At 36.5% G+C, this 24305-nt stretch overlaps 1 protein-coding gene across 1 annotated transcript in view; it reads right to left on the bottom strand.

The window, feature by feature from the left end:
- The window catches only part of LOC149025888 (SIT4 phosphatase-associated family protein), a 38774-nt gene extending 16917 nt beyond the window's left edge, over window positions 1-21857 (bottom strand). The window contains exons 1-7 of the mRNA XM_089146102.1: window positions 21464-21857; window positions 11859-11962; window positions 9311-9397; window positions 9148-9223; window positions 8902-8976; window positions 8697-8750; window positions 2082-2141 (exon numbers count right to left, since the gene is read on the bottom strand). Of these exons, the coding sequence (XP_089002228.1) occupies window positions 2082-2141; window positions 8697-8750; window positions 8902-8976; window positions 9148-9223; window positions 9311-9397; window positions 11859-11962; window positions 21464-21502 (495 nt within the window). The 5' untranslated portion in view covers window positions 21503-21857. The remainder of the gene's footprint in view (window positions 1-2081; window positions 2142-8696; window positions 8751-8901; window positions 8977-9147; window positions 9224-9310; window positions 9398-11858; window positions 11963-21463) is intronic.
- Window positions 21858-24305: the final 2448 nt, after the last annotated feature.

The raw sequence follows: 24305 nt of genomic DNA, 5'->3' as shown, positions 1-24305 counted from the left end.
CTCTAGAAACTAAAAATTCCATAAATCTTAATATGATAAAAGCATTGTTATTAAGTATGGTAAAATATGTATTTTTCATATTTAACAGAATATTTTCATCCAAATAATCAAGACAGCATTCACATGGACTATTAATGTTTCACCAGAACACAACTCTTTTCAACATCAATTGCATTTAAGCAAGGAAGCTTGGATTTGTTAGAAACATTATTTTGTGCTCTACGTGGTACAAAAAGTCTCACGTACAAATTAAACAATTAGATAAAATGTCTTAAGAGAATAAGTGCATTTCTCAACAATGAGAGCAATTTAATTACTTACTGATACACGATCATATTTCCAAGAACAATAAAAAAACAAATGTTAAGAGTAGGTCTACTTGAAAATGACCAAGTCCAAGAACATATAAATTGATGTATTTTTTGATTGTTTCGAACTTCCAACAGCTTTCTTCTTCAGTTCTACTATCTTCTATTTCTATCTTGAAAGTTGATATCTTGATGCAACTGACTATTGATGTTTTATGACTTGATGTGACACAATGTTCATTTTTGTGATAATATTTTATTGAATAATCAATTGTTTCAGCATACAATTATTCTATGCATGATTTATGTGCATACATGCAAGTGTTTAACAATTTTTGTTATGATTTAATAATCCAGTGGATTTTTTTAATTATGGATCATTCATTATTCTTGCATTTTTAATGATTAAATGAAAAGTTTAATAAATGCAAGATTGAAATTGAATAAAAGATTGTGTGCTCATGAGCACTGCCCTTGTAAGTCCTATTAGGCGTTGTGGCTAGAGTTAAAGTGGAATGATTGGGTCTAAGCAAATCATAGTAGACTATGCGGTGTACATGGCCTTGTGCCCAGATAATGAAACCATTTCAGTGGTAAAAAGAATGAAACCACTTCAGTGGTGAAAATAATGAAACCACTTCAGTGGTATAGCCACTTCGGTGGTGAAGAGGTAGACACTTTAGTAGTGAAGAGAATGAAACCACTTTGGTAACGTAGCCACTTCGGTGGTCTAAAGAGATGTACATCCTCCATGGTTCTACTTAGGCTTATGACTGTAATGAAAGAGAGAGAAAAGAGAATATTTGAAATAGTTTGAATAATTTATTTTTGGAAATTCTTTTAGAACATATAATAATTAGACTGAATGTTTTATGACAAATGCATTGACATGCACTTGAAAAAAAATGGAAAAAATTATTTCCAAAAATATGCATGTCATGTTTTATTCATGTATGTATCATGATTGTTTTATAATATTTACTGGGCTAGTTTAGCTCATATCCCATTATCATGTACAGATAGACAGCCAAAGGACAAGGGTAAAAGCATAGTGACCCAAGAGCAGGACTGAGAACCATAGTCTCTTTTGATTATGCTAGCTGCTTGAGTTCATCAAGGACACTTATAATTAAGTATGTATTATAAGGGTTTGTATAAGACGGTAAATGTGATATGGATAGAATATGATTTAGACTGCCTAGGCAAGGATGTCATACGCCATTGATTGCCCAGTGCCTTGTAACACAAACACGAACAAAAGGAATATTTTGGTTCCAAATTGTACTAGAGTGGGAAAAAAATGAAAAAATAAAACCTAGTAAACACTGATAAAGACTATACAAGTAAACGACGGCCCTTATAAAGAGCTTGTATTGTAGGGCCAAAAAAGGACAACATATTCAAGATCTTCTCAAATCAAGTAACATTAAATTATCCAAAATGCCAGCCTGGAACTCAAAGGAAGCATAGTGTTAGACCCTAGGATGACGCCATGTGGAGGAGAGAGAATGTTATGGTTAGTTGAGGGGTGATAAATAGAAGGAGAATTGAGTGGAGAGGGCATTGAATGTGATGGGGGTGACTAGCACCATTAAAACCAACTCTATCTTGTAAATTTCTACTGTTTGGCCATTGAATTCCATAGTGAATAGCAGGTTCTTATCACATAGCAACAAAAAGAGAGTCCGTCAACCTCCCCCCCCCCCCCCCCAACCCAAAAAACACACACACACACCAAGCCACAAGAATAAAAAGAAGAGTTGAACTGCCAACCTCCATGATGGATGTGATACCAATTAGATCAACCAGCTGGTGGAAAATTTCTTGATGAGCCTATAAGGGGCATAATGAGAAACAAGAATCAGTTCAGTGCAGCAAAATTCAAATAAGAAAATCTATAAAGAGAAGAAACATTCTTACTTTACAAAATGCATCTAGATTTACACAGCAAGACATGACAGAATAAACTCAACAACAATAACATTAAATTGGAAGGCAGTTAACCACTATACAAAGGATTCTCCTTGAAGAGAATCACCAATGTATAAGCAGAACAAACTCAACAACCAGGCAACAATTGATTATATAAAACTTATATTGAGAATTTACTATATGACAGAACACCTTTCGTAACCTAGATTTTTGCCACTAGTTCCCAATACCTGTCTTCTATTTCTTACCTAAAGAGAAGATAGTTATGCATGTCTAAAAAACATCAAGAACCAAGCAGCTCCTACTCTTGGAAGAAAACCAATTTAAAAGTAAATTAGCTGATAGAGCTCCCAAAGTTACCAGATCCATCCGTTCTCTAATAGCACTACCTCTATACTATTGGTAGCAAATCCCAACCCCAACCCTTTTTAACCTAATCTGAACACATAATCACCTGTCAAAATAGCATTATAAACCAAGTAGCTTTTATGCTTGGAAGAAAACCCATGCACCCAGATAGTGGCAGAAGATACACATACAGCCAAATCTGCCAACTCAGCCCTAGGGAAATCTTATTTGGGTCTTGGACAAGCTTTATAAGATTTTAGCTGATTAGTTTTTGGTTATGCATTGTATTGGGCTTCAGTTATAAGCAAATTTCACATTTCAACTCCCACTAAGATTTTTAAGCCTTGCCAGAACTGAATATACAACTGAAATTTAAAAAATGGAACCAGCATATACCACTGAATGCCAGAAATAGTACAAAAATATGGCCCACTTCAGTGAATAAACTGAAACATTGAAGAGCACTCAATTTCCGTGCCCTTTTTATTTTGGGTAAATTTCATTAGGACCCCTGAGGTTTGGTCCAAGTCATTTTTAGTCAAAAAAAACGACACTTAGCATTTTCTGCCCTATGGCATCCAAAAAAAACCAATTAAGGATATATCATCTTTTTACAACCAAAATACCCTTATAATTTTTTTTTCCTTTCTTCAACTGCTACTGTTAGATGCTTGCCATGTATTAATAAGTGGATCCAGGGGATTAAAAAAGCAACTGTGTATATATATATGTGTGTGTGTGTGTGTGTGAAATATAATTTTTTTATTTTACATTCAAAGATTCTAGTTCTTGGTTTTTCTTTTTCTTCTCCTTCCTCCAACCCCTCCCCCCCCCGGAACCCCCAGCTTGAAACTCTTTCTTCCCGGAGGTTGATTCGGACAGATTTCAACTCCTGGGGGCTGGCGCTGTGGGCGCGCGCCCTTACGTCAAACCCCCTTGTTGTTCCCTTTCCATCCCGATGAAACCCTCTATTGCATGAACCGTTATTCTCTCTTTCAATTCCCACAGGAGCAGCGGTTCATCATTGTGATCTCATCCCCTTGAAAAGAACAGAATTACTTAAGGGTAGGATGGATCAGCTTGCCAGTGGCCATGGCAGACTGTTTTGGCGCACTTTTGCTGCTTTTGCTGCTCTTAGGTCAAACCATACGTCTCACTTGCTTGTTCTATGTCATACCATCACTAACAACACATCACATCAAGCTTTCTGTTTACCACGGATCCAAAATGAAGGTTTTATTTCTAAGATTTACGTTTTCTCCTTCTATTTCGACAATGAACCGTTATTCTCTCTTATTTCCATTATTTGTACAGATTCATTGAAATCTTAATCTTATTTTTCTGCTGAGCTGAAATCTTTTTTTAGAAATCTCTGGAGTTATTAATTTGGAGTTCTAGTAGTTTCATTTCAACATCTCAAATTTGAGTGGTCATTATCAACAAAAACTGTTTGGTAACTAATAGTATAACAGATATGATATCCCAGAAGAGCTGGTTTAACCATATTCTGAAAGCAAATGATGAAAAATAGAGCTTTCTCTCTGTTTCGTGTTGATTCTTGAATTCTTAGTTTCTAAACTAAAGAAAAAATGTCTTAAAACTGGTAGTTCATCTAAATCTCAAATCTGCAACGGAAATTTTATTATTAATTGTCAGTTTCCTGAGGAATTTTAATGCTATCTTAATGCCGTCATTGTTAAAATTTCTAGTCGTTTCCCCCCCCCTTTTCTTTGGTCATCCTCTTCATGTTTTCTTTAAAAAAATATACATATTACTATTCTGTTTCCCCTGTGGATCCAGAGAAATCCAGCGACCATATCTTGACATTCTAGTATCCTAAACTAAGTGAGGATGGGTAGTTGTGGTAGCATCTAATCAACTAGTGGGGGGGGTGCATGTGTGTGTGTTTTTTTTTACTGAAATAATTCATTTGTATAAACATCTGCAAATTTTTTCCTCCATGAATTAATCAAGTCTCATTGAAAAACTTCAGGAAATCTTCTAGTATTTGTAAGACAATTCTGGACTAGAAAACGATTTGTTCTCTAATATCAGCAATGAACTCCCTTTTCTGCACAAATTTCTGACTTTTTTTTAAAGATAGATCCAAAGTACCATGATGTGTGAAACCAATCGGCGCTAGAAAAAGAATAATTTTTTAATATTAGCAATGAACTCCCTTTTTCTGCACGAATTTCTGAGTTTTTCTAAAGATATATCCGAAGTACCATGATGTGTGAAACCAGTCGGCGCTGCACTGACTTATATGGTGGATCTTCATTGCCAAATTTGCAAATCCAAGTGAAAGCATTGATGGTGCGGTTTCAGACGACAAAGTTGCAGCCACCAACGCGGGAATTGAAAGAGTTTCAAGCTAAGGTTTCATCAGGATGGAACGGGATTTCAGTAAGGGAGCTGAAATTGTCAACTCAAAAATTAAAATCTTACAATGTAAAATAAAAAGAGTATTTACACATAAACCCTGCTCTTTTTAATCCCTAACATTGGATCCACTAATTAATACATAGCAAGCATTTGGATCCACTTATTAATACATAACAAGCATTTAATGGTAGTAGTTGAAAAAAGGAAATAAAAGATTATAAAGGTATTTTAATCATAAAATGATGATATGTCCTTAACTGGTTTTCTATGATACCACAAGGGAGGCAAATCCAAAGTGTCATTGTTTTGGACTGAAAATGACTTGGACCAAACCTCAGGGGGTCTAGATGAAAATTACCCTTTATTTTTTGGGCAAACTACATAAAGACCCCCTATATTTGCAATCAATTACATCTACTACCCCTAAAAAGAAATCAATTACAAATACCCCTTACTATTAATATCATCATTTAGCTTTACTACTTAACAGTAAGGGATATATTTAGCTTTACTACTTAACAGTAAGGGATATTTGTAATTGATTTCTTTTTAGGGGTAGTAGATGTAATTGATTGTATATCCAGGGGGTCTATGTGTAATTTGCCCTTATATTTTTTGTGGGAATCTTCTTCTTCTTCTTCTTCTTCTTCTTCTTCTTCTTCTTCTTCTTTTTTTTTTTTTTTTTTGGTGGGTGGGTGGGTTGGGGGGGGCAGAGGGAGAATTAGGGGAGGTCTTTCGGGTGGGCTTATAACCAGCTGGGCTTTAGAAAAAGAGAAACATCAAAGCCCCAACAAACAACATGCATGTTCATTGGGGAATCTAACAAGAATTAGAGGGAAGAATATGAAGTCTAGAGCTAAAATCAAAGTAGATGGCTTTCCAAACCAAGTCAATAGTCCTAGAGTTGGAAGTCAACCTCCTAAGATTCCATTCCATTCAAATGTGAAAGACCAGTGCCCCGACCACCAGCTTGCTAGCGATATCACAGAGACTCAGAGAGAACTACCTGAAAAGGATCCGTCCAACCAAACCACTCTCAAGCAAATGAGAGGATAAATCCGATATTGGTAACTGGTAAAAGGTATCTCCAAATAAACGAGGCCAGGGGACAAGAAAAAGAGAAAAGTGGGGATTGACGTCCTCAACACCACCATTCAAGCAGAAAATGCAGTCATAGGAGATAAGAATGTGCCAAATTAGAAGAAAAGACTGAATGGGGAGGCAAATGTTCAAGATTTGCAAAACTATAATGTCTACCAAGCAACCTCACTTTTGAACCAAACCAACTTAATGTCAAGTCATAAAAGGGCCGAGGGATCAAAAGTCCCATGCTGAATAGGAGCTAACAATACTAATTGTGGGAGGGGAGCCAAATGACTTTGTCTTAGAGGAAGGGAGGCCCAGACCTGTGGGAGACGGGTTGAAGAAGTCACCAGGGAGGGACCAAGTACCAAGAAAGATGTGGAGCCATGAGCAGGTTTAGAAAAACCAGAGGCATGGACTTCTAAGAGGTGTATAGAACTCTAAAGTAAGCTGCAAGCACTACTAACCAGAGTTGTAGACAACTCCAAAGTAAACTGCACGGGTTATTAAGAGCTACAGAAAACTCCAAAGGGGCACCAGAAGTCAAGCTAAAGGGAGAGGGGAGATCCACAGAAAATAACAGAGGAGATGGCAGAGAGCAAGGGGGTGCAGGAGAATTTTGCAGCAAACCAAGATCAGTAGGCAAGTTGCCAGGCATTCCAAGTGGAGTCATTTCTAAGCACATAAGAATAGACCAAGTTAACCTAAATTAAAGTCTTCAGTCCTAGTGTATCCATAAGGCCAGAGTGCTGCCCCCACATCAACACAAAAATCAAGGACAGATTTACTAAAGAAGGGTAGAGTTGACACAGATCCAGCACCGAATTGGACTGATTCCTTTTGAAATCAGCATAAGGTTGATAGACATGGGTGTCAGGGCTTCCATAGGTTTATGTAGTCATCAGCCTATTATACAGGCCTAAAAATTGAATGTCTAGGCTAAGTACGCAGATAGTTCAATTAAATGGTTTAATTATGTAAATTCTATGTAGCTTGAGTTATAAGGGCAGAATTATGTTTTATTGCACTTCTAAGTGTCCAAGTAATAAGTCCAGAGGAGTCCTAGGTCTAACAGGTTTTCATATTCTACCTCTTTTAGGGTTTTATTTCCTATTTCCATAATGACTAACCCTATTTATACCCTAGATAGAAGACTGAAGTTAGTTTATTAGTAGAATGTTTTCCCTTCAAGTTTAAATACTTTGTGTTATAGTGCACTAGTGTACTACTGTTGATCTCAATCTTGGTAAAAGTTGTTAAAACCCAAGATTCTGTAACCAGATTAAGGACAGAGAGATGCAAGAGAAGAAGAAGAAGAATGGTGTTCATAAGCTAAGAAGAGGGCCTGCGATTAGATAATCCTCCTTCTAATTGCAGGCCTTATTCTATTACAGTTCAAATCAAGTATAAAGTCCGTTCAGCCCCTGACTCAATGATGGCAGAGTTACAAGAAAAACATAACCCTAAACAAAAAATGACTAACAGGATAGAATTGCCCCCCTTCCTGTCACCGCTGTACTTCAACAAAAGTAACTCCAGGATTGAGTTTCAAGCTTAGATCCTTGCTATGGTTGAATTGACAACCTTGAAGATTCCATTGCCATTCGATCTAAGCTTCACAAGGCTCCCCCATTCAGGTATCAGGCAGCCTACACCCCACCTCCTTTCCTCTACCTTTTTTATGGGGTGAATCTTTTCTTGGGTGAATGAAAAATACATTATCCTCACTCATCACTTCTTTTATTTTCTTGAATTTTAGGCTCTCCAAAATTCAGACTCAAATTTACACAAATTTAACCATCAGATTTGTCCCAAGCTCTAACCATCGTCCCTATAAACCAGTTCCTACCTTCAAACCAAGTTGTAGCCTATCCCAGTCATCCTAAACCTAAACCACTTCTTGAATCTTCATACTCCATAAAACCCTAAGAATAACTACACCCATCTCTGCCAGTTTAACCATCCAAACCCAATCAAACTTGGAGGAACACTATATTCTCAACTACATTCCCATCCAAGTTTCAACCCATCCTAACCAGCCAACTGTAAATATAGTTACTCTTTGATTTGGAAACCTCATTTCTCCCTCTAAAATCAAGAAAATCCATAAATTAGCTTCTACCCAACCAAATCTTCTGGAACTTTGGGAGAATGATCTATCTATTACCCTCTTAAGTTCTATCCATGTTACACAAGGATCTGAGATCTAGAAGTCCCCAGCTACATCCTCCAAAGATATCTCATTTTCCTGATCATTTCAAGAAATCACTCTTTAGCCAGGAACCTAACCTAACCATCCCATCTGAGTTCTCAAAGATTTTGTACATTAGTCGTCTCTATCATTAGTCACAGCAATAGGCAATAGCCCATATCAGAAAGCCCTACCCATAAGCCATGACCAAACCTACCCTAACGCATGGCTTTTGGAGCCAGGAATCATATCTGCACAAAATTAAGTGCTTGCACTACATTAAGAATGCTTTTCTTTTTTCTCCTTTCGTTTCTGTCTATTTTTAGCAGACAAACAGCTTTAGCCATGCCACAGAAGCAATATATAAATCATCATTTATAAATTAAAAAATATAATGATAAGAATAAAAATAAAAAGCCTCCACCAGTGAGATGACGTCATGATCTTACCTGGACATAATTCATAAATGGAACTGTTTTGCGCATCATCAGGCAAATGACAACCTAGCGCAAATGAAACCAGCAAGGCGAGCATCAATATACTTAACTGTCTAACGGGGGCCATGAGTAACTCATAAAAATGAGAAATTGTTCTCATGACAATGACCTGAATCTATCTATACAAGAACCAAGGAACAGATCAAGAATGGAATACCTTGCTGAAATACCCAGCCAGTAATGTGCTATGGGAGCGACTGGGCTCCAAGAAGGAGAACAACAAATGCATCAACTGTACAAGTAAATCAGACAAACAACAAAAAAGAATGTAATTGTGAAATTCTTAAGGTCTTTCCAAGAAGAAACTATATCCATAACAAAAAAGGGATTCTTAAGGTTCTTCAAAGAAGAAAATAAATCCATAATAAACAAAGGAAATGCACCGAATGATAAAACTACTCACCTCCTCATCCTCTACCAGTGTTTTGAGTATGATATCAACCTCACAAGTAAATATCTCACAAGCAATGAAAGGAAATCTAGATAACAATGAAATGACACAAAGTCAATTAATGGCAAAACACAGTCTGACAGCAAAATCCGCATGAAAATTAATAGATGATTACTTGAAAGTGCGTCTCTTTTCAGCATCTTCAGGAGCTTCCTCCACAATGTACCGAAGCAGTTGCTCCACCTGGGCCCTTTCTCGCAGACTGAAGAATGTTTTTAAGGGAGGTTGGGGAGTAAGATGTTAAGAAGGGTAAATCTAAGTGTGAAGTAGATAAAGGAATAAATAAGTATTATTAACCAAACCACCACCACCCACCCCAAAAAAAAACCAAAAAGAAACTTCTGTCTTGAGAAATTAAGTATATCCGTGGTACTTGAAAACATCATATATGGCTAAAAACAATAGCAAAAAAGGAAAAAGGATTGTACACCATTATGCCACAGCAAAACAGGACAATTTTTAAAGAAACTCAAAATAAAATTACAAACATTACATCTTTGCTTATTTTCTTTTCTTTTTTTCACCCTTTTTTTGGGTGGGGGGAATCACATCTTTCTTCTAATTCAAAAAAAAATAATACTAGTAATTCTTTTTCAGGAGTCCAAATTGGTGCTTGATCTTCTAGCCCATATTTTCCTGGCCACATGGTGGACATGGATAGTTACGGTGCATACACGAAGACATTTTTTTGTTGATCAATTTCAGCAAAATATGGGGGGCTTTCCTTTCAAATGACAACTGCCTCTTCCTGATGCGGGGACGTTGCACGAAACCAAACGCCCCCCGCCCGATCAAGTACCAGTACCACTTAACCTGCTATTCTCTTATAAAACTGTAAGTTGAATCATTCCCATCCTAACTCTTTCCTAGCCTTCTAAATTCCTCAACCCTAAACTCCTTTCTTTTTCATTATATTTTCGTACTTTGCAAAAAACTGAAATTCCCGCCTAAAATCTACATTATCTGACCATTAGAACGGTCCCAAACTTTAGGGATCATCCCTATATACCATTACCTAAGTTTTCTCCAAGTTTCACCCTCTTCCAATAACTTTTCATCCCATATCTCTTTTTTCTTTTTTGGTAGAAATCTTTTTATCCCATATCTCAAGAACCTGCCCTGTCCATCTATACACCATTACTCTAAATCTCTCCAAAACCATCCAACTATTTGTATCCCAATCAAGTATTCCAAAATCTTAAACCCCTAAACACTTACTTTTCGAGTTGAGATTCTGGTAAGCTGGCCCTTCGTTGAACCTCTACAATCTAGGGCTGCATCACCATCACCCCCAAAAGATTACGATATCCATCCAACATAATGAATACCCTGTACCATTATAACTAACATTTTTCAACATATGGCATGAAATCAGGTAAAACAAAACAAGACTGCACAAGAAAGGGCAAACCACCCCCACCCCCCCCCCCAAAAAAAAAAAAAGAGGAGAAATGAAATGACCTAAAAGCTGTTGGTGGAAGCATAGCGAAGAACCAGTAAACAGAAGGTATTCCGTTATGTTACGCTATTCTACAGGGAAGACACAGCCAACATTATTCCATGGATGGAGAGCCAAACCCTGGCATTTAACTCCTTAAATTTGACCCATTCATTACTTTATTTTAAGATGTTTCAATATCAAAATTTCAATTGATACCAAGAAGTACCAATGGCTGATGATTTAAAACAAGGGACAGTTTGTCCAAACTATGTCACAACGCTACACCTTCACCTTTTGATATGTCCAGATGAATGGAGATTACTGTACTGGAAATTAGTAGCTGTTGAATTTTGATGGTCTAAAGTTTGTTTCTGTACCACCTGCAGTCCTACATTTATGAATAAATTGATACATATCCTCCTACTCCCAAAAAAGAAAAAAGAAAAAACTGAAGCATTAGATCCAACTCCTGTGTCCTGTTGACTAATTCATCATAAACAGGCCAATGCGTAAGTTGGAAACTATCGTGAAACACTATAAATCCAGTTCAGGTATCATCACCCAATAGCATAGGTACTATATAAAACATGCACAAAAAAGTGAGAAAATCATGGCTGTCAAGGCGACAAGGCGATTGAGGGCAATGAAAATTAAGGCAACACCAAGCAAGGTGACAAGGCGGCGGCCGCCTAGGATTTGAGAACCTTGGTTCAGAAAATGGTATAGGAATAAAAATAGGAAATAGCCAGCACTGTGCTTGGAATGAAGCAAGTAAATAAATCATTACTACACAAAGAAATGAAACTAACATATGAATGGCCATATAGGCTACACCTAACACTGTCAGAATCAGCATGCTAAAAGGAAGGGAACAACCCAATCAATATATCCTCTTATTTTTTCTGCAGGCATCTCAGTTCCTATATAAATGTGGTAATGATGGATACGAGCCAATGCGATTAGATCAACATTCACAGACCAAACTTAGTAAACTGTAAGAAATAATTGAGAAATTGAAAACTAAAAACTAAAAACTACAAGTAAAGCATAGACCATCACAGTTGGATTAAGGTAAGTGCATGAGGATACACTACAGAGAAACATGATCAGAACATGAAATGAACCACTGCAGCCATTCCTAACAACCTACACCTCAGGTCTCTCAGGCAAACGTAGTAAACAATGGACAGAACACTATAAATAAAGGAGAAACAAGTATTACAAATTAATAAGACGCCCATTGAGAGCTTTGCATTCTTGAATTATTTCATCTTCATCAAGAAGTTCCTCCAAGGTGAAGTTGTCTTTATCCAAAATAGTCTCCACCTATAAGGACCATACCAAAAAGAAAAGAACTTTTAAGATTGTAATGAAAAGACAGCTTATAGAAGTCCAAAATAAAAGGGGTATTCCAAAGCTTATAACAGTAAAAATACATAAAAATAATACAAGGAAAACACAACCTCATGCAAGCTGAGGATTAAATGAGGAACAATTGGATAACAAGTTCATATTCTTGCAGGACTCTGAACCTTGTCATGAGTGCTGAAACTCATGCCGGATTTTGAATAGAATTAATTCAATTGAAAAGTGTAGAGACTGTGTGATGTATACAGTTTGCAACTTGAGAAATATTTTAGCAGCAAAAAAAATATATATATATATCAAATAACAATAGCAATTGATGCAACCTATGGAGGCCAACAAAGGAGCAAAATATTCACAGTTGCATGTTTAATTGACCCAATCTGGGATGAGGGAACTACAAGGCACCGTTCCACCAGATTAACATAGATTTTCTGATAAACTAACATATATTAACCCTATACATGTCCTGAAAGGAATACACATTTCATCTTATACTGTACAGTCCAAAACTAGTCTCCTATAATCCTATTATTTTACAATTAATGCATGTCCAACAAAGCTGACAGATGAGGATGATATTAGATAAAATCAACACTTGGACACTATCAATGTTGGTGCTTGAGGCTTCACAGCTCAAGATAACCTTAATCATAGAGCCTTAAATATCTGCCAGATGGAAATTTTATTAAAATCCAAATTGTGTGGACACATCTCCACGAGTCATAGCAAATGTCTGTTCAAATGCATAACACATTGTAGCATGGCGATGATACAATCAACAGGTCAAATTTAACCAAGCTTCAGGCACACTTTGAGAAGCTTCAATATATGGCTGGCCAAGATTCAGACCGTCTTTGAGATGTTTCAATATATGGTCAATTCACATTGAACACATACCATCCAACAGTTAGAATTATGACATCAGTAATTTGCTCTAACGGCTAAAACAAATGGGAAAAAAATCCACAACATGTGGTATTAACTTTGGCTACAAATAAAAGGAGAAAATCTACCAGATGGTATTATTGTTAATTATGTTGTTGCTACTGCCTCGACAATGGAAAATGCAAACAACGCAGTCCAAAGTAACAAGTTTGTCCATGCATTTCTAATACCTGACATGTGTTGATTGACAACTTGTCTGTATCATCAATTGGTAAGTTTTTAGGCAAAGATCGGTGCAGGGTAGGAACTTTCACTCTTTGACCGTTCAATCCTTCAATGTTTATAGGGCAGATACGTACGAATGAGCAGACTGGCTGCAGATTTGCTGGCTACCACAAAACTAAACTGGATGACGGTGACCCTCCTATCTGGCCGGGCACATCAACCATATCTTAATGTAGACCCAATTCAAGGCTTGGTTAGAGTTCGGCTAGATATTATCGTAGGTTTCGTTGGCTTTAGTTTTTGTACTTATAGCTGTAATGGGCTAAAATTAAAAGGGTGTAATAATTGTATGAAGCTACTGCCATGGCAAGGTCAGGGGAGGACCAAATGTGTGCAGCCTTACCCCTGCTTTCACAAAGAAGCTGTTTAGAACTGGGTTCTAAAGGGATGTATGAAAATTCTTAAGTTGTTAGTCTTCCAATTAGGTTAGGAGACCCTTCTAACTAATCTAGTTAGGACAGTCGCAGTAATTGAGTCAACTTAGGATATTTCATTTCAGTTTCCAGTGGAATGTAATCAATCCCTGCCCCCCCCCCCCCCAACCCCACCCCACCCCACCCGAAAATAGAAATTTGATTTGATTGGAAGGGAATAGCATTGTGTGGTGCTTCACCTCTGCCTTCTCTCACCTTCCTATCGAGTCTCTTCTCGCCTAATTTTCTCAATTTCCTCCAAATCACACCTTTTTCCTATCTTCTCTCCTGAAATCTCTTTCTTTTGGTGGGGGTGAATTCCTTTTTGCTATTTATTTTGATTACTAGATCTGCATTTTCAGATCTGAATCTCTCATACAACAGCACCACCCTCCCTCTTCATTCCTAATATTCTTTCTTTTGGATTTGTACTAATTTATACTTTCTAACTTTACTGTAAACTTTGTCGCAAATCCTCTCTCGCTGATTTCTTCATTCATTTATATTATCACGCCTAATCAGTCTCATTTGAGCTATAAAAGATGTTTAGGATTATTTGGGTTAGGAGTCTCTTAATTTATCATCTCCTAATGATGCTATCATCGTTTATTATTCAGATTATAATAAAATGAAGTGTGTATATGTGTATGTGCTCTCTCTTCTCACCGTTCCCACTTCTTTTCATGTAAACTGTTTTTCACCTATCTCATTTTTTCCCCTTCCCTTAATCCTCTGTCTCCTGTATTTTCTCTGATATTCCCATCTCTATCCAGGCCCCCACCACCAATTTGGCATCAGAGCCAATGGATTCAACTCCTTCAGTCCTTTCACACACAACACACCCCCTCCCAAATCAAAAAGAAAATCAACCTCTCATTCCCATCGCTAACTTATTTATGTTCTTCTGCTCAAAGAAGAAGAAGAAAAAAAAAAATTCTGCCAAAGTCGAAGGAGCCAAATTGAAACCAAACTCTCTATTAGACTCTTCCATCCCCGTCGATCCCCACCCCCCTTCTCCTCCAAAAAAAATTAAATAAATACAATAAAACTACTGGAGCCAACCCCACTCCTTTTCTGCAGCAACATTTCCATCTCCGGAGTCACGCTGAAACCCAACCCTAGCCGATCGCCTCAATTCACACCGCCTATATTTTTACACAAGTACTTCCTTGACAGTACTGCTCTTGTTCTGCCAGCAACCAGTAAAAGAGATAAAAAGGAAGGAAGAAGAGAACAGAGACACAGTGCCAGCATGAGGGGGAAAACAAGCTACGTACCTGGTTGATTCCCCACCCTCGATTAGCAATAAAGTTTCTAGCGTCGTCCGACTCCATCTCCTGACCTAATACCTCCGCCATTTTTCCCACAAGTTTCCCAGAAGTTTCAGAATCCTCTACAGTAAGTCGTCTGTCGGCAACTCGTTACCCCAACCCCTTCTGTTTTCCTTGTTATGATTGCTCAATACCTAAGCCCTAGCATTAATTGACTCCACTTCCTCTTTTTCTTTTCTTCTTCTATTTCCTAGTAATTACTTATTACCATAATAACACTCCCCTCCTTTATTCCTTTTAAACTTCTATTACACAGTTCTTCCAAGTAAAGCCCTCCTCTCAAGGTTACTTTTTATGTTTCCTATTTTGTTTTTAGTTGCTATACCATCCCTGATTTCGCTCTTATCACCTCATCCTTTGAAGCATGACAAAACATGAAGAGCAATAGGCCAAAACAATGTTCACGTGAACGGTGTAACAGCCAGTACTTTTGCCTTGGTGGCACCCACATGCAAAGTTCGACTGCAGTTTAGTTACCAACCCTGCAGCCTTTGTAGTTTCTGTAATTATTAATTTCTAATTTGCACGGACTAGTTTTAAAAGTCAATTTAGCTTCTAATTTAAGAAGTTCCTCTTTATGAGCTCAACCAAGGAGATACAATGCTAAAATGGCTTTACCATATGTATCCGAGACTGAAATCAAGGATTTTTCCTTATGAGCTCGATTTAAGTCAGAATTTTGGCTTTAGACACAGCTGCAAAATGGCATCAACCAAATCAACATTGTTCTTTATTGTTGTACTAATACTAAATACTAATCCATATGATATTAAAAATAACTTAAATATATTAATTCCAAAAGGATAAAAAGTACAACCCCCAATTCAACAACAAAAATTGGGGTTTTTGGCAACAGGTAAAATTTTCAACATTATGATCCCATGGTTTTCTCTACTCAAAAAATCTCCATAAATCTTAATATGGAGAAAAAAAATTGCTAAAAACCAAAAGTGCCATAAAATGTAATGATATCTAAAGGATATTTTTATAGAGAGCTTTGACAGCATTCATCCGCACAAAACGAGGTTTAACCAGAACATAACTTCAATGTAAATCAGATTTAAGCATCGGAAAGCTGGTTTTGTGCCCTAACTAATACAAAAAGCCTCTACAAAAATAAAATCATTTAATCAATCAAATTTCTTAGAGAACAAGAACATTCTACAATTCAAGGGCATCTTATTTCCTATTTGGTAAGAACATATTTTTTTAAAAACAATATAAATCAAGAATAAAACCAGGAAAATCTGAAAACGACTAATTCCAAGAACATATAAACCAACAAGTCTTTTGATTGTTCCAAACTTCCTATAGCTTGCTTATTTAGTTCTATTGTCCTTTATTTCTATGTTGACTTTTGATAACTTGATGTGGCTTAATATTAATATGTGAGGTTTTCAGGCGGCTTAATGTTGATTTTTAATGACTTGATGTGGATTAATATTGTTTCTGAAGACTTGATCAGGTTTATTTTGGATGACTTGATGAGGCTTGGTTTTGATTTTAGAAAATACATAAGTTATCTAACTACTATAAAAAAAAATATTATCATAATGCGATTTAGACTAAACAAGTGCCTACCCAGGATCTCAAATGCCATGCATCTTCTATCACATAGGCAAACCAAAAGGGAAACCCAAGTTGCATAAGAGACTAGTTGTGAACCAATGACTTAGCTTAGGAAATCTAGAATTTTAAGAATTCCTAGCTGTTCAAGATTCCTGATTATTAGGAAGTCTAGCATAACTAATTTGAGTTTTTCTATTTCTATAAAAACAGCATAACAAATGACAACACTCTTGCCACTGCAGGGTCCAGGGAGAGTTATAATATAAGCACCCGTACCACTTTGCAGAGAGGCAGTTGTTTCCGAACTCGAATACATAACCGCTTGGACAACATGGAACAACTTTACACTTGCACCAGGCCTACCCACTTTTTAACAATTTTTGACAACGGGGGTTGAACTGTTTGCTTGGTAATAGCCTATCAGGACTCTCTCTTTCCTTCTTTCTCCATACTTCAGTCCCATCGATTCATACATTTTTATCACATAATGTGTGTCCCTTGTTCAGCTCATTGACTCCTCCAGTCACTATTTATTTTTGAATTCTCATTAGAACCCAATACATCATTAGATCTAAGGTCAGATCTGTGCAACATAATCCAACCGTTCTTCTCAACATTTAATCTCTTGATTGATTGGGCCTAAGCCTACCGCCTAACAGACTAGTTTCCCAGTCTCAACTGGTGTCAGGCCAAAAATCCTATGTCAATTGATTTTGATTGTTTGAATCTTGAAATATTGTGGTCCAATGTCGTATTGAGAGAAAAAAAAATGAAGCAATTCATGAATAGACTTTATAACATGGATTAGAGAGGTTGCCAGTGATACTATACACCTTAGTGGCGAAGTGTTTCGGGCATTGACAGAAGATTCAGCAAAGGAATAAGATCAAAGGCAGCAGAGCTCAATGATCACCAATAGATGATAGCAATCGAAGAAATACAATTTGTAGCGATTTAGACAATTGATATTCCCCACCTTCCACAAATCTAGCATGTGAAGAAGATGATTGATGCTGATTTTTGTCATGAGAATCACTGTACCAACAAAACCAAGGATCATGGATGCCAATCCTGTCGTCTTGATTCTCCCATTTAATAAAACTTGAGTAAAATTTTTCCCAACATCAGAATTTGATGTAGTTGCAAGTATTCAATGAAGCCAACTAGTCCTTGAAATACTTTATTTTGTCTCATGGTGGAATTCTCATTTCTACATGTCCTGGACTTACTTTTGTGTTTATTAATGTAATGGGGCCCATTTTATAAGCCCAAAACTAGGATCCAAAAGGTTTTAGGGATTAAGTAAAGAAATAAGGTTTGATGGGCACATGCTGGTGGTGTGTGTTGGTTGAGAGACTAGCTGTTGAACAATTAACTAGTGCCAAATAGAAGCCAATAACCAGGATCTGCCACACACACATAATCTCAGCTAGGTTGCAACAGGATTTCATGTTCACACTAGGGCTGGGTTTGGTAGGACCAAGGGTTTGATGGTAGGATTTAGATTAGTTGATGTTGAGGAGTCCCCCAGTGAAGGTCATGTTAAGATTTGATGGAGGTAAGTACAACAGAGTGAACTCAGCAGCACTGCTTACAGTTAGGTTTGGGTTTTTGAAAAGAGGAAGATGATGGAAAGTAGTGCTTTGAATGGTCAATTTTGGGAACAGCTTGGATCAAGTCTCCTACAGAAGGAGGAGAGTCTCAATCCATATAGGGAGGGATTGGCTGTTTTGGTCTATGATGAATTTAAGTCTTGTGAATGTGATTCAAAGATGGAGGAGATGTTAAGCTTCATGGTTTAGAGGACTAGGATTAGGAGAAGAAGAGTTAGGGTTGTGATGAATCAAACTCATTGTTGTTGCAGAATTCATTAATCGTTAACAGCAGATTGTTTGATTGAGAAAATTGGACAAAAAATGAATCTTTCACTAGGACATGAAAAAGCTTCAAACAAGAAACCAGGTCTTCACACCGCAAGGTGTAGATTGAATCAAACAACCATCCTGCCAGCCTAGATCAAACACAAGCAGAACATCTTATTGGAGAAGAGAAAGTTGCAGAGCTGCAGCTTGAGAGTGTTTTTTCTTAAAGTTTTGTAACGTAAAAAGAAGCCCCAGATTTTCCTTCCATCTGATGGGCATTAGCCTAGCTCCTGAAATATACTAGGAAAAGAAAAGCACAAACAGAACACTCTTCCCATGATAACCATGGGGAGGAGTGAGGAATAAGTTGAAACACACTACAACATAAAAAAAGTTGTTGCAGACAACGTATAAGTCACAAAGACGTCTAGAACAATAACTATGGGATTAAAGGCTCAACATGCATATGACCAATCCTTCTGAATGGAGCAAGCCTATTTCGGTGCTGCGTCTGCAACATCAGGAAATCTTCGATTCTAAAGTTCTAGTTGTTCAAGAGTCCTAATTATTAGGAAATTTAGCATAGTGAGTCTATATGATTTTTGGGTAAAAGATTGAATAATGGCCTCTTTGTAGGGGTGGGCCTTGGCGCAATGGTTGGTAGACCACAGTTGTAGCCTGGGGTAGGAAACCCCCCCCCAAGGGACTCTGCTTGTGCTGAAGTCTTTGGCAGCAGGTTCACCTAAATGGCCTCTCTGTCTTTCTGTGGATGGAGATTTTTCTCTTTCTCTTTCTCCTCTCCCTCCACCCCCAGATATCCTCTCTCCTTCCCTCTTTTCTCCCTTATATTTCTTCCCATTGATATCCATTTTTTATCTCACGCATTTTCTCTGTTTGTTTGTCCCATCGTCTCCTGAAGCATTTATATTTTGATTTCCTCATTAGAACTTTATCTATGTTATCTTCCACAATCAAATCTGGATTTTTCTTTTCCAATTATGTTTAACTGAGATTGAATATCAAATCTTCCCAACATAATTCAACAAATCTCTCAGCTATCAATTTCTTAATTGGAGACATTAGATTTGTTGTTTAACCTCAGCTAACATCAGGTGGCATTATAGTATAATAACTTGCTCAAAAGAAAAACAATTATAGAATAATCATAGCGATTGGAGAAAAAGAAAATCAATTTAGAAATAAAAATCTTTCCATAATTACAAAGACCTATCCTTATATAGCAAGAGAGAATAATGTTTCTTCTCCTTTGTCGCAACTTTAGTAGAACCGTGAACAGGAACACACATTGCAAACATTAGAATGGAGAGAAAATCTCCCTTAGCACTCCACCTTTAGAAGCGAGATTCTTGGTTTGAGATCTTTGGCCTTCCAAAGCAACCGATAATTAATTCAAATATCAAATAACAGGAGAGAAAAAATCAACCTAAGATGGGTCTGGTGATGAAGTTCAGAACAGTTACAAAGCTGCTAGGACATCTTGGAAAACATATCCTTGGGTCAAGATTACAGAATTTCAACTCACCCAATGTACATAGAAGCTCCAAACATGAAGAAGAATAGATGAGAATCAGTAAGAGTTCAAACACAGCGATGTGGCTGTTACTAACGCCAGTTGCAGGATTGGGGAAGGAAGAATAATAATGATGAGTAAGGAACTTGTAATTGTGACAGCCTGGTTTGAACCAGGAGAAGAAAAAGACTAAATGAGAAATCCATAACTCGTTAGTTAAAACTCAGCACATCAAATAAGATATTTCAATCTTAATATTTACTGCATTAGTTCAATTCAATATATAAATATATAAGCCAAGACCCCAGTCCTCCTACGCAATTGATATGCTAAACAAACAAAACTCTGAAAGTATATGACAATCAAGTCTCCTGTATTTCTACTTCCCCAGTAAAATAAATGAAAGGATGTCCCGAGCTGTCAGTGTAGGAAGGCATCTGCATGCCACACCAAGGCTGTCTTAAGAAGGTATCATTCATATGGGGTCCACTTTCGTAGAGGAGGAGGAAAAAATATACATATGAAACGGAATTGCACTCTGGAAGCGTAGCTATCTTTTTCCCTAAAATAAATTGCAATATTACATGACAACCCAAAATCCCTACAACCACTTTATGTGACTGAATGGATAATTAGCCAAATTAGATCAAACTCTCTGATCTTAAAAAGTTAGTTGATTTTAAACTATAACTAAAGGAAATAACACAAATGTAACAGGGAATACCTTCATAAGAAATAAACCAAAAAGTCATCGAATAAGTTTTGAGGAAATAAATCAGAGGATTGGAGAAGTAGGTATATGTGAAGAACTGAACTGTCCATGTAAAGAGAGGGAAATAGGTTTTCATGTTTTTCACCACTGTATGCCGATTGATCCTAATTTGTCAGTAGCAGTTAATCATGGTCTGGATTTCACTAATAAGATTCTTTGCAGTACCTACAACACAACCAATAAAGTTGCAGGAGAGAACATATACTGGTTGTAATAACTGCAATGGCATTGACTGTATGCTTTCTCCCGTCCCTTTATTGAATGCCAACAGATTCTTTTGAACTCATATGAAGAAATGCGACAGTGGATCTGCTCCAACCATTTTTTGCGCTACTTGCAACCTCCAACTAGGATTTCTCCTAAAGTTTTCAATGAGTCCTATGGAGTCCATTTAGTTTCCTTTATATTTTAAGAGCCCAGATTTACTATTTGTTTACTACATCTTCATCAGATTTGAACAGAAATGACTTCTGCCCTCGTGGACTATGAACTTGTACCTCACCAAATCTCGTCCAAAATCCATCCCCTTCCAAATCGAGTGTGTCAAAATCAGCTACAGGAAAACAATCCCATAACAGCTCTCAATTTGGTGACTCAGCTCGACAGTTTATCACTCGGAATACTCGTTAGGTTGAACGCACTACATGATATTCCCACAAATTACCGAAAAATCCCAGCACATGACGAATACACTTAATCCTCAATCAATGCAATAAAACAAAATATAAACTTTTAGCCATACACTCGAAATTCAATCAATAAACCCATGAATAGATCCACAAAAACCAGAGATTCAAGAACACCAACTCACAGGAGATGCTGTGGACAATCCAGCCATACGCCAAAACATCTTGACAGGCGCAATTGAACTTGGGGACGGTCAGCAGGATATCCCAGAAACTCAGATTTGAAAATCCAACAAGCCAACAAGCTCCGGAAAGCCTCTAAACGGAATCCTCTGATCTCTAAATAAACGAAACAAAGAACTGCCCAAAGAGAAGAAAAAAAAAAAGAAAAACCCTAGAATTCCAACTCTTTGGAAGGATTCCTCCTTCTCAGTGACTCACAAGACAGAGATCAACGGTGGGCATAAGAGATTTTTGGGATTTGCAGAGGATGAGTTGGATTTGGTGGAAGGCCACGAAATGGGGAGAGAGAAAGAGAAGTGAAGGAACATTAAAAAAATCCCCTGCAATCGCGGGGTGGTATATGTATAGAAGAAGAGAAAGTGTAGGGAGAAAGGTAATCGGTAAGATATTGGGATCAGTATAATGTTACGCTTTTGCCCTGTTAAGGAATTTAGATATAAACGTGAACTATTGAAAATAATTTAATTACATAAAAATGTTATGTTTATAAAATAATTTCAGTTTTGGTTATGCAAGTTGCTTGCCTTCCACTTGACAATTGCTATTGTCATGGACAATTTATATCATTACCTATTTAGGTTGGTCAAAGAATAACCAAACCGATCAAACCGTAGTCTGTCCACGAATAAATATATGAAATGAAGCCACTAAGTAGCATTTACAATTTGAATCGTATCCAACCTCCTTGAATATAAAAATAATGATTCTGATCAAGTTCGGTATTTTGAATTGCTCTTAAAATTCATGTCAAACTCCACAACTACAATCCAAGTAATACTCTTTTGGCAAATAAGATTTATCTCCCTTGAAAATTAACAATAATTACAAAGTTCCATTCGAACTCCATAAAGCACTACTGGGTTACTCTCTCTATTGAGAGCTCTACGAGTTGTTTCCTTCATTTAAAGCGATGCACTTCCACTTACTTAATCGTCGAAGACATTTATCTACCAACTTGGTTGAACACGTTTTTTACAAACTGTTTACTTGCACTACCGAACAAGATTTTGAATAATCATGTTACCAGTTCTAGTGGATTTTCATTTGTGTTATATTCTTTATCAGTGTCAACTTTCTTATATTTTCTTCTTGCCCAAACGAAGACACTCAACAAAATACTTATTTTTTATTTATTTTTTATTTTAATTTGATGGATGGATTCTTGCTAAAGTTGTATAGGCACGCACCTAACAATTGTTAGAATTGCAAGTTCAATCTTTGTGGCCTTAACCTACCCTAAGTTTTCGAAAATGGATAAAGACAAATTATTTTGGCCCTAAACCAGGTCTAACTGTCTAAGGGAGGGTTTGGGGTTGAGCATTTGTCTGGTTCTATTCATCACTAATTTTGTGATTTTGGCATTGGCCAGATCTCCATAATTTTAATCACTAGTTTAACCTAAATATTGAAATATTGATCTTCATATTAACTTTGTTTTTTATGTCCTAAATCTAACTTGAGTTGTTCTTTTACGTCATATGCTATAAATATTTGTATAAATATTATTTCAATCATTTGAGTGTGCGATTAAAATGTAATTGTCCTAAAACACATGTTTTTAACCTAAAACGTTTTTTTCCCCCCTAATTTGCATGCTAAAAAAAAAATAATAATAAACCATAAAAACGGTGTCTAATAAACCTAATCCATAAGGCCCCATTTATTTGCTGGAACAAATGTACGGTGGGAAAGAAAAAAGAATCTATGAAATCAGGTGTGAATAACAACAAAGTGGAGCTTATGTTTAAATTTTTTCCATTAAATTCCTTAATTTAATTTCTTTCTCTCTCACCCCCATTACATATAGAGCCCATATATTTATTTTTTCCATCTTTTTTTTTTTTTTTCACCCCACATTTGCAAACAAATGCTGCCTAATTATTTTGTGGGGCGTGACTATCATGTCTTTTTTCGCTTGGGCTGTACATCGTACAAATATCAAATGCAAATTTGTTTTTCTTGATATACTAGCAAAGCACCAACTACAATTAATAGAGCTTGGGTGCACACTCAACAAACATTACATTTGTAGTCATTTAAAATTTGAGACAACAACAAGAAAGAGCCCGACCCATCGTTTTCATTGTCTAAGTTATATATGAAGTCCAACACCAATCATAGAGCTTCATCCAATGTTAATAAATACGAAATATCTTCATTTTGTGTAAGGACCTATTTGGTTACGTGAATCCAGAGATTTTTATCCGTTTGATTGTGTGGATTTCTGAATTTATTAAATCTAAAGATTCACCTTTTTACATTAAACACATTAATCTGTAAGTGCTTGTTTAGTTATATGGGCATGGAGATTTCAAATATTTAGAGATTTTAAATATATGGAGTTATAATTTATAAAATTAGATGTTTAGTTGTGGAATGAAATATGTGGATTCATCCTAAAAAACTATTTGATCCAAATGATTTTTGTCAATGTGCAAATGTATAGCTTTTTTGAAATATCTATATTTCACCCCTTACCTATAAATCTACATATTCACGTTTTTAGTGTAAAAAGGTGAATATCTATATTTCATGAATCTATAAAATTTTACAACCAAATGGGTATAATTATCGGATTCATGAATCCAGAGATTTGAAATCTTTGGATTCATGTAACCAAACAGGCTCTAAATTTATGGGTATGGGATGAAATCTAGAGAATTTACACATACTAAAAAAGCATTAAACGTTTGAACCATAGCTCAACAAATGTTTTTTTCAAGATAATTCTACAAATTTCATTCCAAAGATTTAGACTAACCAAACAATTAATTTTATGAACCA

The sequence above is a fragment of the Hakea prostrata genome, chromosome 2 (assembly GCF_041222555.1).
Source record: "Hakea prostrata isolate BN-2017 chromosome 2, UWA_Hpros_2, whole genome shotgun sequence".
Taxonomy (NCBI): Eukaryota; Viridiplantae; Streptophyta; class Magnoliopsida; order Proteales; family Proteaceae; genus Hakea; species Hakea prostrata.
This window is presented reverse-complemented; position numbering and strand designations above follow the sequence as displayed.